General features: G+C 62.2%; 2 protein-coding genes across 3 annotated transcripts; one reads left to right on the plus strand and one right to left on the minus strand.

The window, feature by feature from the left end:
* Window positions 1–1936: 1936 nt before the first annotated feature.
* CHRM4 (cholinergic receptor muscarinic 4) lies at window positions 1937–10350 on the plus strand. The gene is made up of 3 exons (XM_082760420.1): window positions 1937–2069; window positions 7615–7656; window positions 7801–10350. Exons 1-3 carry the CDS (start codon window positions 2015–2017, stop codon window positions 9276–9278), a joined length of 1575 nt encoding a protein of 524 aa, XP_082616546.1. The 5' UTR covers window positions 1937–2014; the 3' UTR covers window positions 9279–10350.
* A 426-nt stretch (window positions 10351–10776) lies between these two features.
* MDK (midkine) lies at window positions 10777–13319 on the minus strand. Of its 2 annotated transcripts, none has more exons than XM_082760515.1 (5): window positions 13250–13319; window positions 11738–11821; window positions 11500–11661; window positions 11256–11417; window positions 10777–11131 (listed from the first exon to the last, which is right to left on the minus strand). In XM_082760515.1, exons 2-5 carry the CDS (start codon window positions 11814–11816, stop codon window positions 11106–11108), a joined length of 429 nt encoding a protein of 142 aa, XP_082616641.1. In that variant the 5' UTR covers window positions 11817–11821; window positions 13250–13319; the 3' UTR covers window positions 10777–11105. The 2 variants fall into 2 exon arrangements, with proteins under 2 accessions (XP_082616641.1, XP_082616642.1); XM_082760516.1 differs by having other exon boundaries at window positions 11738–11817; window positions 13250–13309.
* Between the last annotated feature and the right edge of the window lie 982 nt (window positions 13320–14301).

Genomic DNA, 14301 nt, shown 5'->3' on the forward strand with positions numbered 1-14301 from the left:
AATAGGTATAAAAGAAGTGATTCAGAAGCACTTTACCCCTTCCATTACCCAGAAAGCAAATAAGAGTTGCAAGAATGGGGACTGCAACACAACAATTATATTGAAATATTCCAAGTCGTGCTTATATGGCGAATGTGACAAAATTGAGTGCAACCTTAAAATAGCAGCAGCGATCTTTTAAAACACAAAAAGCAGATGATTATTGACTGGAGGGATGGCAGCGCACCGGGATGGGAGGCAGGCTGCCGGATTTAACTCTCCTGAGGTGTGTGCGCTCTCTGGGCTGCCCCAAAAGTGGTTTGGATGGGCTCAAGCAAGTGGCTGTGCCCGGTGTTAGAGGGCTAAAATTGTGTGAGATGGCACGTAACGTGGAGATATTGTCTGATCCAGCACCTGCAGAAGGAGCAGGAGTCCACAGCTGGTCAGGGGCGCCTGGGGCTGAGCCCCCCTCACTGTCAGTGCCTGCTGCCCAGCTCTCTGCCTCTCCATTTCAGGTTCTTTTTTATTTTATTATTATTATTATATTTTCTTAGGGGCTGATAGGCAGATTAGCATTTATCAGCGAGCCGACTACCAGAGGGTTATTAAAAGCCATTTGCAATGTAAATACTTTCATCAGCAGCCACGTTTTCCTTAGACTGGGGTTGACTTTTATGAATATTGAAGATGTCAGGATGGGTCTGCCGGGTTCACGGGAGCGTGGCTGCTGGAGGGCAGGGGCTGGGCTCGCGCTGCGCTGTGGGAGGCAGCCGGGAGCATGAGAGGATCCATGCGGGGCAAGGGAGAGCCTCTGTGGAAGGACAGGGAGCAAGGCTGTGTGTCTGAGAGCATCTGTACGGGGGGAGAGAAGGGATTTTGCCTGCCTCTAGGCAGATGTGGCTTGGGCTGAGGGCACGGTTTGAGGCAGAGCCCGGTGGAGGCTCGCCAACTGGTGGTGGGAGAGCGGGGATTGCTGATGGGCTGTCAGGCAGAGCGAAGCTCGGGGCATGGCCAAGAAAAAAAACAGAGAAGCCGTCCAAAACCAGAGGATGGAAATAAAGGGATGAGGCAGGGATGTGCGAGTGTTTCGAGTGGAGAGATGCAACCACGATTTCTAACCAGAACGTGAGCCTGGGCCTTCAGAGGCTCCACTTCTTCTGCCCAGTGAGAGGGAATAGCGCTGGGAGAAGAGCTAGAAGTTGAAAAGTTTTGTTCTTAATTTGGCTACACGTTTTCATCTCCACGACTGATCAGCTTTGGAGGAAGGCTCCTCGCTGTTCATTACAGCCTTTTGTCTACCCGAGGGGAGCTGCAGTTTCAAACAAGAGCCCAATCAAACCACCCAGCCCCGGTGCCATCAGATTGTCTTCCAGGCAGACATCTCCTCGCTCGGATGAGTCCTCCCGGGGCGCGGCCATTCTCCCTACACCATTTGGGGCTCGGCATTTGGCTTGGAGAGGCCAAAACCCAGCGGAGGGGCACATCTCCGGCCCGGGAGGGGGGCACAGCCCTGAGAGGCCGCTCTCGGGGGGCAGGAGCCGTGAGAGGGGCCGGGGCAGGAGCTGGGGGGGCTTCGGCTGTGAGCCCCCGGGGGGCTCCGTGCGGGGCGAGCCTCGGGCGCTGTCCGCGGTGCTGCCGGGGCGGCGCCGGAGGGTGGGGAGGGTAAAAAAAGGGGGAAGGGGGGGGGGGCAGCAGATTTTTTTAGATTTTATTTTATTCTGGGAGGGAGGCAGCAGCGAGGGGATTGGCCGCGGCACCGTGACGCCGCGGTCGCCCCCTCCCCTCGTTGCTCCAAGCCTCCCCCCGACGTGGGGGTGATGCTGGGGAGCTGGGGGGGGCACCGGGCCGAGCCGGCAGAGCCGGGTCCTCCCCCTCCTCCTCCTCCTCATCCTCCTCCTCCTCCTCCTCCTCCTCTTCCCCACGCCCCTCCCCGCCCTCCGCACGGCGCCGCCGGCAGCCGGGAGCCGGGAGGAGCCGGCCGGGGCCATGAGCACCGGAGCCCCCGACGGGGCGGCGGCGAGCTCGGCGCTGCGGGATGGCCGCTGACAACCGCTCGGCGGCGGGCGGCGGAGAGCCCTGGGGGCTGCCCGGTGAGTGGCGGGGGGCAGGGGGCACCCCCGGACCGGGGGGCACCCCGAGGAGGTGGGGGGGTGCAGGGGGGCGTGCTCCCGAGGCGCGCACCCCCGGGCATGGCGCACACGGGGAGGGGGTCGGGGGGGCTCTCTGACAACTTTCCTCGGCCACGCAGCCCCCTGCCCCTCTGGACACCCCGCTGGCTGTCCCATCCCGTCCCGTCCCCCTTGTCCCGTCCCGTCCCGTCCCGCAGCAGCCAGGGGCAGCGCTCGCCCCCTTCCTCCCCATCCTGGGCTGCCCCCTGTCCCCATCCCGCTGACATCCCGGCTGGCGGGGGTCGCGCAGCCCCACCCTTCTCCTTGCCAAAATCGTGGCTTTGGCTTCAGACCAGGGGGCCGGTTCTTGGCACTCCTTCAAACCGAAGCAGCGCCGGCTTCTCCTCTCTCTCCCTCTTTAAGCCCCTCCGACTGTGCCACGGCCGCGTTTGCCGTCTGGTCCTTGCAGACACTGGGGCTGGAGGGGCTGGAGGGGCACTTCCCCAGCTGGGAAAGAGCCGTCCTGCCTCGTCCTGAGGAGCTGGGCTGTGGGTGTCAGCGTATGGAGGAGCCCTGCTTTGCCCCGGGCACCCGGGGTGACCTCGGAGGGTGGCCGGGTTCCCCCGCGCTGCTGGCAGGGTGAGCAGGGGCTGGCACCCGGCTCCTTGAGCCTGGAGCTAGCAAAACACACAAGATGCCAGCGAGCCAGGGCCCAGGCCTCCGGTGAAACATCCCCGGTGGCAGTGCTCGTGCTGAAAGCACAGGTAGCAGTGGGACGCGTGGATCTGTCACCACCTCGGGGCACCGCCGCTTCCTAACGCCTGGCCTCGTGTGCTCGGAGCGCCCATAGCCCGGGCTAGGTCCCGTTACGCACCCCAGGACATGCTCCCAGGGGAGCTGAGCGGCTGGCTTCACCCTCACGGACGGGCTAAAAATTAGGGACACGTCCCTGGTGCTCACTTGGCCGGGCTGGAGGCGGGCGGGCAGGGTGGGCTGCAGATGCAGGAAGGCGTCCAGCAAACGCGGTTTGTTCCCCCACGTGAGGGGCATGCCCGTCACCGCAGGTCAGTCTGGTTTCTTTCATCGAAGAGAAATGAACTGCAATGATTAATTAATGCTGCGATGCAATTACTCTGAGTTTGCAGAAGAAGTATGGCTTTTCTCTTTAAACTATCCCCAAGAGGAGCCTATTGATACCAGCTCCTGTCATGGTCGTGCTTGTTGTTGTCGTTGTTTTTTTTTTTCTTGTAACGAACATGACAGACGTCTCCCCAGCAAAACGCAGCCAGAAGCAGGGATGGATGTGGTGAGAGAGGTGCCCAGCACACCTTGGCTTTGGAGCCCCTCTTCCCCCGATGTGCTGGGACGTGGCCGCAGCGGGGCCGGTGGGCGCAGCCGGCGGCAGCGGGGAGAGCAGCAGCAGGAGGAGAGGGAAATGGAGGCTGTTCGCAAGGGGCTGCTGCTCGCTGCACAAACACAGCTCGTCGTTCCACGTGCGTGCACACACAGCCAGCCCTTCACGTGCACAAACTGCCCCTTGGCACTCAGCGGGGCATTTACCACAGAAGCAGGCTCTGTCCTTGGCTGGTCGCTGCTGGGTTTGGCAGGGGGATATGCCCCTCTTGTTCTCCAGTGATCCGAGGGGGGAGATTTCTTTTGCATTTCAGCACCCTCCCCGGGCTGGCTCTAACGCCAGCTCAGGAAGCCGCAAGGTGGGCACCGGGGCAGCGAGGCAGTGGAAGTCTGAACCGAGCCATTCCCATCCACCTCCCTCCCCTCTTCATCCCCGCTGCTCAGCCTGTGTTAGCCCCACAGCCGTGCCAGGACCAGCGGTGGGGATGCTCAGCCCTGAGCCACGCCGAGGACTCTTCAAGCCAGCACACGGTCTGGAGGCACACCAAAGCCCGAGCGGAGCTGCGGCGGCCCCGTGCTGCTCCCGTGACTCAGAGGGGCCGGGAGGGATGCAGGGAGCCGAGCGGCGGCTGTTTGCTCGGCTTCGAGAGCCTGGCAGAGGAGCCCCATCCCGGGTCAGCTGGAGGGGAGGAGCGGCAGCGGGGAACCTGGCCATTAAAGGCAGGGTGCTGGAAGTGTGGCAGGCTGCCCCGATGCCACGCTGAGCGGGCTCTGCCGCAGCCCCTGCCAGTGGTGCAGCAGCCAGATGCAGGAGACCCAGCTGGAGAAGCAGCCCCTCGATTACCACTATATTCTTAACGTGTTTTACAGCTCCTCGCAGCTTGCAAGGCGCCACAGCAGCAGGCATTTGCCCTGCCCAAGCCAGGCCGTGGTGGCACTGGGTGGCACCAAGCTTCGGGCACTGTGAGGAGAGGGGTACTGGGCTCGGGGACAGGCACAGAAATTGCTGAGGTGCTTTGCGACGGACTGGGTGGGAGCCGGCTGCCACCCGCAGTGTTAAGGGTTAATGGCGAGTTGGTTTGGGTCCAGCAGCGCGGGGCCGATTGGCCTGTGGGAAACTCAAAAGTTTTGGTTGTGCAACACCAAGGGCCGAAAACATCATTTTGTGCAAACACAATGTCCTGTGGCCGGGTCACAGGGCAAATCTCGAGCGGCAGCTCGGCGCCTGGATCCCAAACCCTCCCAGCACCTCCTTGGCGGGGCAGCAGGATCATCCGACTGCTGGGATGGGATGGGACGGGATGGGATGGATGCCTTATGGGGTCAGCACAGGGCAGCTGGGATCCCTGCTCCCCCGCAGTTGCCTTGTTTTCGGTCCCAAGCTGTCCTCACTGCTCCCTCTCCCCCTGGTCCCTGTCTCTCCTGTAAGCCTCTTATCCGGGCAGCCACTTGTTGCAGCCACCCTCCAGCCCTCTCCCTCCATCCCCTCTCCCCTGCCCTTTTCTACTGTGTTATCCGGGGTTATTTCTGCTGCGCCGCCTCCGAGCAGCTGGGTCCTGCTGAAGCTCCAGCCCAGGGCTACAGAAGAGCGTGAGCATCTCTCTGAGGCAGGCAGCATTAATGCAGCAGGCGCCAGAAGCTCAGCTCTGTCCTGGGGTCCGCAGAGACCCAAGAGCATCCCGACCTCTGTGCGAGTCCTCTGGCAGGCCCGCTTGCTGCCAGACTGACATTTTTGGGGACTTTGGTGCTCCCCCAGCCTCACCATGCAGGGGCAAAAGGAGCCTGGCAGTCCCAGAGGAGCACATCCCGCCGGCCCCTCTGCTCCTGGCTGCTTTCCCACTTGTTTCATCGCCTCCATCGCTCCCCAGGTGTGGAGCAGCCAGGCAGAGCCCCCCGAGGAACCCCCCAGCAGCAGGACCCCTCCTTTACCCGCTCCCCACACATCTCGCTGCATCCCTGGGGTGCCTGCGGCGGGTTCCCAGGACTTCCACGCACTCCAGAGGTGTGAATCTGCCAACCAGAACAGCCCCTTGCTGGATGTAAGCTGCTGCCGTGACTCAGAAACTCGTTAGAAGCTATTAGATAACGCAATTAGCACCACAAACTGCCACCCCAGTGAGCAGAGGTAGCCATTCAGCATTCCCTACCCCTCCCCTCTCCCTTCTCCCTTTTGCTGAGGGCTGAGCCCCACATCACAGCCCCAGCTGGTCACGTTGGGCCTAACCCTGTGGCATTTTTAACCTCTGGGTCCTTTGGGTCGTCAGCCTTTAGGTTCATGGCATCAGCGTTAATGGCACGCCAAACCTGGCCGCCCCAAGGCGGGTTGCCCCAACCCCACCTGCAGCCTTGGATGCACCTCATCCCTTCAGCCCCGCTGTGTGGGGAGGGAACACGCTTCCCTGCCTCGAGGACATACTTTTTAGTGGCTCCACGGAGAGGAGAAAGCTGCGAAATTCACTGCAGGCAGCCCCAGGGAGGGAGCAGGCGGCTGAGGATGCTGCAGCTGGTGGAAGCGGGGCCGGGGGCACCTCTGCTGAGCGCTGTGGCCAAGGGACAGTGTGTGCAGGGACAGAAACCAGCCAGTATCTGGGGCTGTGGGCCCTGTGGGCATCAGCCCCAGGAAACCCCACGGGATGTCCTTTGGGCTTTGCCAGGGCTGCATCTCCTCTCCGGCTGTGGTGTGTGGAGGGGATGGGGACCAGGAGGACTGTGGGGAGGGGAGGAACACGCTGCTGGAGGTGCAGGAGGAGAGAGCTGGGCATGGAAGAGGACAGCCCGAAGGCATCCTTTTCTATCGTGCTCCCTCCATCCTACCCAAGGGTGTCCCCATCCCATGGGGCCAGCAGCGGGGCTGCTCCTCGGGGAGGGAAACCCGCCTGGGAGGGCTGGAGCTGCTGCTGGGGAAGGGGACCTTGTGCCACCAGGCAAAGCAAGGCAAGGTGACACCGAGAGGGTGGCAAACACAAAGCACGACCTCTGTCCCCAGTGCCACCACGGTGGCTGAGCTGTGGGCACGATGCACGGCCTGGCTGTGGAGAGGTGGTGGGGTGCAGAGAGCAGCAGGAGGGGAAAGAAAAGCTGCCCGATAGACCGGGGCATGGCAGAAAACAGCCAATATTCATTTTCAAAACACTGGTTGAAGTCCTTCATCCCGAGGATCCGGTTTCCTCTTTTTTCAATCCAGAAATTTTCAGCCTGACCTCTGGGTGGCATCCAAGGACATTTCAGCGGGGCCTCTGCAGCCCTCTCCCTAATGCCCTGTGAGTCGTGCCGCCCGTGTGGTGTGGTGGGATGAGCTGCACTTGTCTTACTTACATATTTTGGATCCATTTGCACACCTGGGACACATGCATGGTGGGGCAAAGCCAGTGCTGCTCTATTTTGACAGCCCTTGGTCTACACGAGCAGCCAGCAAGGATAACCGTGCATTATTGGCAAAATCAGCTCCAGGACACCCGGGGTGCTGGGAGCCAGTGCTGCCTCCACAGCTGGCTGCAAGGGGCAAACTTTGCCAGCCACACACCAGCTTGGGCTGCTGCTGGCCTCCATCAGGCCTGTGGTGGCCACCTCCTCTTAGCCTCACCCCCAGCAGCCCCAGGGCCAGGGCTCAGCAAAAATCATCACAGAAAGTATCGCTGCTTTCTGAGAGATACAGGAGGCAAAGAAGAATATTTGCTCTGGAAGTACGGTGTAATAATAAGCGAGGCTTCATTAGAAAAACAAACATGTTCCTCCTTTCCTTTCTTTCAGCTCTGGAGGGTTTTCTTAAAGCAAGTTTTGGGGCTGGGTGGTGTGTGAGAGGCAGGTCGGATGGGAAGCTCTGCCCAGCCCCTTTGCTTCTCCTCCCCCCTCCACGAAATTCCCCCTTTGTACCAATTTTGGTCCATTGATTTTCTTAAGGGCCACGCTCCTCTCAGCCATCCCCCTGGAGGATTACCCACAGGCACTGTGGTTTGGATGGAGGCAGTCTTTCTGCCCATCATCTCCCACACCCACCAGGGCCAGGCTGTGAACCCAGCCAAGACAAATTACCCCCAGATGGCAGCCCTTTCCCCGCCTGCTCCAAAATCAGACACAGCTTTTGGGGAAGGCAGGCCAGGCTGGTGCGCTGTAGGACGTGTATGGACGTCTCGGGGTTGAAACCAAGTGTAACTTGCTGTTTTCTGTGTCTCAGATTTCCTCTTCCAGAAGGAGCTGCTTGCTGCCAGAGACACAGGTGAGCACCGCGGGTTGTGGTGTGGCTTTGTGGGGTGTCCTGCCGGTGGGCAGCCCTCCCCGGGGGTTCACAGCCCCCCAGGATGGACACACGGACCCGCAGGTGTGATAACGTTCTCCCTTTCTGTCCCCGCTCCCCTTGCAGACCCCATGCACAACCTCTCTGCGCAGCCCTGGCAGGCGAAGATGGCCAACCTGACCTACGACAACGTCACCCTCAGCAACCGCTCCGAGGTGGCCATCCAGCCTCCCACCAACTACAAGACGGTGGAGATGGTCTTCATCGCCACGGTCACCGGCTCGCTCAGCCTCGTCACCGTGGTGGGCAACATCCTGGTGATGCTGTCCATCAAGGTGAACCGCCAGCTCCAGACCGTCAACAACTACTTCCTCTTCAGCCTGGCCTGCGCGGACCTCATCATCGGGGTCTTCTCCATGAACCTCTACACGGTCTACATCATCAAAGGCTACTGGCCGCTGGGGGCCGTGGTGTGCGACCTGTGGCTGGCCCTGGACTACGTGGTGAGCAACGCCTCGGTCATGAACTTACTCATCATCAGCTTTGACCGCTACTTCTGTGTCACCAAGCCCCTGACGTACCCGGCCAGGAGGACCACCAAGATGGCAGGGCTAATGATTGCGGCTGCGTGGATATTGTCCTTCATTCTCTGGGCCCCTGCCATCTTGTTCTGGCAGTTCATTGTGGGCAAGAGGACAGTCCCCGAGGGGGAATGCTACATCCAGTTCCTCTCCAACCCGGCAGTGACCTTCGGCACGGCCATCGCTGCTTTCTACCTGCCTGTGGTCATCATGACGGTGCTGTACATCCACATCTCCCTGGCCAGCAGGAGCAGGGTGAGGAGGCACAAGCCTGAAAGCAGGAAAGAGAGGAAAGGCAAGTCCCTCAGCTTTTTCAAGGCCCCCCTGATCAAACAGAATAACAACAACTCCCCCAAGAGGGCAGTGGAGGTGAAGGAGGAGGTGAGGAATGGGAAGGTGGACGACCAGCCCTCGGCACAGACAGAGGCCACTGGCCACCAGGAGGAGAAGGAGACCTCCAACGAGTCCAGCACGGTCAGCATGACCCAGACCACAAAAGACAAGACCACAGCGGAAATCTTGCCAGCGGGGCAAGGGCAGAGCCCGTCCCACACCCGGGTGAACCCAACTTCCAAGTGGTCCAAGATCAAGATCGTCACCAAGCAGACGGGGACCGAGTGCGTCACCGCCATCGAGATCGTCCCGGCCAAGGGAGGTGCCTCTGAGCACAACTCCCTGTCCAACAGCCGCCCGGCCAACGTCGCCAGGAAGTTTGCCAGCATCGCCAGGAGCCAGGTGCGGAAGAAGCGCCAGATGGCAGCCCGGGAGAAGAAGGTCACCCGGACCATATTTGCCATCCTGCTGGCCTTCATACTCACCTGGACTCCATACAACGTCATGGTCCTCATTAACACCTTCTGCCAGACCTGCGTTCCCGAAACGGTGTGGTCCATCGGCTACTGGCTCTGCTACGTCAACAGCACCATCAACCCGGCCTGCTACGCCCTCTGCAACGCCACCTTCAAGAAAACCTTCAAGCATCTCCTCATGTGCCAGTACAGGAACATTGGCACGGCCAGATAAGCTGGCACTCAGGGACCACTTCAGCCAAGTTACGGCGGGCCTCCCCTTTGTCTCCTTTGCCCCGAGGGGAGACAGAGGTGGGGGGTCCTCTGCTCCCCACTCACAGAAGTGCAGACTGTGAAGTGCTTGCAGGTGATGCCCTTCAACGCTGATGAAGGCCCACGGCACTGCTGGGCTGCAGCTCCTCCAGTCACCCCGGGCCCAGGGACTCGCTGGGGGAGCCAGAGAGAGAGCTGGAGGTGAGATGAGACCAGGAGGGGTGGTTGCCAGGAGCCCTCCCAGCCCTTGAAATGTTGGCCGAAGGGCATCAGTGCTTCTCATCAGACTGGGTGCCTCTTCCGACCACCTCCCAGGCCTCAGAGCTTGTTTGCACGCAGGCGGCCCAACGCCAGATGCTTTCGATAGGCTTGTAGACCATTTATTGCCCAAGACGAAAAGAAACAGGGGGCCAAACTTGCCAGCCACTTCGGACCAGGCTGGCTTGCGTGTGCTGACAGAAAGCCCTTCTGGCCCATCCAGGCCCTCTCCTGAGGAGGTCAAGGTTGTGCCGTAGCAGCTGTGCCGAGCTCCCCTCCTCCCCCCCAATCTCACATCCTGACCCAGGGACCTGTGGGGAAAGCATGGGGCACGACCCAGGGACGTGTGGGGAAGGTGTGGGGCACCTGTCCCACCGGTGGTGGCCCGCGTGCACCCCAGGGAGGACGGAGGAGCTGGCCGCTGAGCTTTGTACATGGATGTAACCCCACGGCTGCTGCCGTCGCGGAGTCCTCAGCATGCGGGGCCCCCCAGCCCCGTCCCAGCCCAAACCCCATCGTGCCAATGCCCCGCTTCTCCCAAGGCCGGGGCTCTGCCGAAATGTGGGGGCACGGCCGTGTCCGTGCGTCTGTCCTGTCCCCAGGGCGACGCCGTGCGACCTGGAGATGGGCTGCCCCGGCTGGGTGGGGACCCCCTCACTGCCTTTAGGATAACCGACATAGCGTGTCACTACAGTGCCCAGCGGGTTGGTTTGGGGTGTTCTGAGAAGTGTGACAACGACGGCTGCCCCCCCCCCAGCAAATAAAGACCTCGGACCAGAAACCAAAGGCCATCGGTTGAGGAGTCCATGTGGCGTCACCTGGTTGCTGTCCCCAGCATCCCGTGGGGATGGTGAGAGCAGACGATGGTCCCTGGGGACCTCCCTGTGGCCACGTTTGCTTTTGTCACAGAAAGAGCATGGGTGGGAGCAGGGGAGAGGGGTGGCAGGCAGCCCAAAGTGCTGTTGAGATGGGGTGCTGGCACAGGGCACGTGTGTGTGGCACCCAGGCCACTGTCCCCAGCCACCCAGTGACTTCTCTGCTCGCTGGTCCTGGGGGGTGCCCCATGCTGGTGCTGGCCCCTCCGAAGGTGTTTGCAGCCTCACCCCGAGTGGAGGATGGATGTGGTGGCTGCAGGGCTGGTTTCCCTTCTTCTGGGGGACCCCACAGGGATGAGAGGCGATTCTGATTCATGGATTTTTTTAAAAAGATTTTTATTGGAAAAGAAACCGAACCCCATTTTCCAAAAGACACAAGAGTGCCCACCTGGCGCTGGTGCTGGTGCTGGCACGGTGCAAGTCGAGGCGACGTGCAGAGGGGACACGGTGGCCACCAGGCTGGTGGCACCTTCCCGAGGTGGGCACGCCTGCTCTCGACTAGAGTAGCGGTTAAACAAGGCATCTCCGTGAAAGGGGAGGTGGTGGGGAGAGGAGAGGGAGGAGGAGGAGGAGGAGGAGGAAGGCTGGAGCATGGCTCGCTGCAGTGGGGAGAGGTGCACATGTCCAGGGGCCGACGAGGACGCCGGCGTCCCGCTCTAGTCCTTCCCCTTGCCCTTCTTTGCTGCAGCCGATGACCATGGGAGACAGGCGTTAGCACGGCTGCTGGCAGACCCCCGCTGCCCCAAAACAGCCCCCCCAGCCCCAAGAGCCACTGCCTGGGGCCGGGTGGGAGGCTGAGGACTCACCTTTGGACTTGGATTTCATCTTGGAGGCACAGGGCTTGCTCACGTAGACGATCTCCTCGCACTGGGCGTTGTACAGGGCTTTCTTCAGGATGCCCGAGCGAGTTTTCACGCCCGTCTGCGCGCTGCACCCTCCCCAGCTCTCAAACTTGTACTTGCAGTCGGCTGCGAGAGGCAAGAGGCAAGAGGTGTTACGGACGTGCAGCACCCGGCGCAGCCCCCAGCCACCCCCCGGCCGCCCCCGCACCTCCGAATTTCTTCTTCCAGTTGCAGGGGATCTTGCACTTGAGCTTCTTGCTCTCGTCCCCACAGGTCCCCTCGCGGTAGCCCAAGCCGCAGTCCTTGCTGTTGGGGACGCAGGGCCCCCAGCGCCAGTCCTGGCACTCGGAGCCATCCTTCTTCACCTTGTCTGCAAGACAGGGAGCGGGTGGGAGTGGTGGGAGCGTGCCCCAGACCCCCCCACATCCCCCCAGGCTCCCCCTCACCTTTCTTGGCTTTGCCAGCCTCGGTGGTGACAGCCAGCAGCAGCAGCGCCAGGAGGAGGAGGAGGCCCCGGGGCTGCATCCTGCCTGGGGAAGGAGGGATGGGGGGGACGGTGGGGACCCCGTGCCACACGGCTCCGCAGTGCTCAGCGGCTCTCATCCAGCACCAAGGAACGCCAGGGCCAGAGCCTGTGGCTGCCATGGTGCCTTACCCCGGCTCCCAAGGAATCCGGGGATGGGAGAAACAATCCCAGCAAAAGCAGCCCCCTGCCATGGGGGGGCCGGGGAGCTGAGCCAGCAGATCTCACACACAAGTGCACGCAGTGTGCGAGCTCGCCGGAGCGATTTAGCAGGAGCGCTGCGCCCACTGCTGGCTCTACAGCCCTCAGCACATCGCTCATGCACCAGGCATGTGCACCAGGCGTGTGATTGAGTGTGTGTGTGCGTGTGTGTGTCTGTGTGTGTGTGCACAACGGCAGGGCGAGCCCTTCCTGGCAGCAGCACCGTGGGCTGGGGGACCGATGCCTGCTGGAGAGCGGCGCCCGCGTTAGGCAGGCTCCAGCGCCCTCGCCTCCGTGCGCCCGCTGCTGGCTTCGCTCTGAATGGAGCTGTCAGGGGGGATTACACAGCCCGGCTGGATGAAGGCTGGGAACCGTCCTGCCCAGCACGGCCCTGCTGCCTTCGGAGGGGATGAGGGCTCAGCCCACAAGCCTGATTTCGGAGGGCAGGGCTGGGGCTGAGCTGCTCCTGCCCCGCTTGCTGCTTGGTCCCCTGGGGCGGCGCTGGCACTCGCACGATGCACGGCGTCGCCCGATGCTCGCTGTTTGGTGCTCTGTAACTTCTTCCCTCCGCCACAGAGCACTTCCCTTGGTGTCTGCGCCCTCTGGCACTGTCCCTGCTCAGCCCCCTCCTCAGCCGTGGGCGCCCCTGGGTCCCCAAGGCGTGGGGACCCCATGCAGGGTGCGCAGGGACCCTCATCCTCAAGCGATCATGGATAAAAGGCAGGGCAGCTTTCCGCCCGCTTTCCCCTCCTTCCCCCTGCCCGCTGCTCACCCAAAGGGCTGTCCCCGCTTCCCCTCCCTGCTCCGGGTGCCCTGACCCTAAACCAGAGCCCAAACCCCCCCGGCGATGCTGGGAGAGGCTCCCCAGCACCGGGGCTGAGCTCCTCCTCGGCTGGGCAGCGGGGGGGTGGGCACAGGGGACAGGACCCCTCTGTCCCCACAGCACCAGGACCGGGCACTTTGGGGACAAGGGGGGCTTTCTGCCCCATCCCCCGACCCCCTGAAGCCGAAGGGAGCACCCAGCGCCCCCCACGCCCCTTCCCCACCCTCGGGCACCCCCGTCCCCTCCCCAAGCGTGTGCGCGGGGGGCTAAGATCCAGCACCCCCCACGTCTCCCCTCTTGCTCCGAGACCCCCGCAGCTGCTCCCTCACCCCATAACCCCCCTTCTCCCGCCCCCCGGGGGATGGGGATGGGGTTTGGGGAGCCGGGGCACCCCGTCGGGGCCGCACTCACCTGGGGCGCGGAGCGGCGCCGCTGCCTTTGTGTGGCGGCCGCGTGCGGAGCCGCCGCGCAGCGCTGCACAGCGGCCCCTGACGTCGGGCTCGGCCGGCAGAGAAAGGTGGGCTCGGCCCCAAATTTTGGCAGGCTCCTCCCCTGTGTGTGTCCCCCCCCCCCCGCCTCTAACCCCCGGGCACGGCCAGGCACAAAAGGGGGCGGCCCCCGGGGTGGAGGGGGCTGGAGGGGGATGCTCAGCCCCGAGGGGGCGGCTCCGAGCCCCCAAATGGGGAGGGGGTCCCCACGTCCCTTGTCCCTTGTCCCCCTGGCCGGGCGCTGTAGGGTGGCTGAACGGGGGGCGAGCTGGTGCTGCTCGCTCTGGGGCTCCGAGCCCCCTTTGGTGATGCCCTGTCGTGGTTCCGCTCGAGTGGGCAGCCGAGCTCCACCACAGCCGCTCTCTCACTCCCCCTCCTCAAAGAGGAATGGGGAGAAAATATGTGAAAAGGGCTCAAGGATTGAGATAAGGACGAGAAAATCACGCAATAATTATTGTAACGGGCAAAACAGACTCGGCATAAGGAGATAGTAAGATTTATTGCCTACAACTAACAAGCGAGAGAAGTGAGAAAACAAAGGAAAAAAAAAAAAAAAAAAAAACCAAAAGCACCTTCCCCCCCCATCCACCCTTTTCCACCTCCTCCCCCCGAGCGGCGCAGGGGAACGGGGAATGGGGGTTATGGTCAGTCTACAGCACTTCTTCTCTGCCGCTCCTTCTCGGTCACTCTCGTCCCCTGTGCTGTGGGGTCCCACCCACGGGATGCAGTCCTTGATGAACTGATCCGGCGTGGGCTTCCCACAGGCAGCAGCTCTTCCAGAACTGCTCCAGATATGGGTCCGTACCACGGGGTCCATCCCTCAGGAGAAAACTGCTCCAACCTGGCTCCCCTACGGGCAGCAGCTCCTGCCAGATCACCTGCTCCTGCGCGGGCTCCTCTCCACGGGCTACAGGTCCGGCCCGGAATCTGCTCCGGCAGGGGTCTTCCACAGGCGGCAGCCTCCGTCGGTGCAGG

The sequence above is a fragment of the Aythya marila genome (assembly GCF_965140915.1).
Source record: "Aythya marila genome assembly, chromosome: 5".
In the NCBI taxonomy this organism is placed as follows: Eukaryota; Metazoa; Chordata; class Aves; order Anseriformes; family Anatidae; genus Aythya; species Aythya marila.

Excerpts from the sequence above, each read along its gene's own strand:
- CHRM4 (XM_082760420.1), top strand. The coding sequence starts at position 2,015 with ATGGCCGCTGACAACCGCTCGGCGGCGGGCGGCGGAGAGCCCTGGGGG. Across the intron at positions 2,070-7,614 it reads AGAGCCCTGGGGGCTGCCCG|ATTTCCTCTTCCAGAAGGAG; the intron begins GTGAGTGGCGGG and ends TCTGTGTCTCAG. Across the intron at positions 7,657-7,800 it reads GCTTGCTGCCAGAGACACAG|ACCCCATGCACAACCTCTCT; the intron begins GTGAGCACCGCG and ends CTCCCCTTGCAG.
- MDK (XM_082760515.1), bottom strand. The coding sequence starts at position 11,816 with ATGCAGCCCCGGGGCCTCCTCCTCCTCCTGGCGCTGCTGCTGCTGGCT. Across the intron at positions 11,418-11,499 it reads CTGGAAGAAGAAATTCGGAG|CCGACTGCAAGTACAAGTTT; the intron begins GTGCGGGGGCGG and ends TGCCTCTCGCAG. Across the intron at positions 11,132-11,255 it reads GATGAAATCCAAGTCCAAAG|CAAAGAAGGGCAAGGGGAAG; the intron begins GTGAGTCCTCAG and ends CATCGGCTGCAG.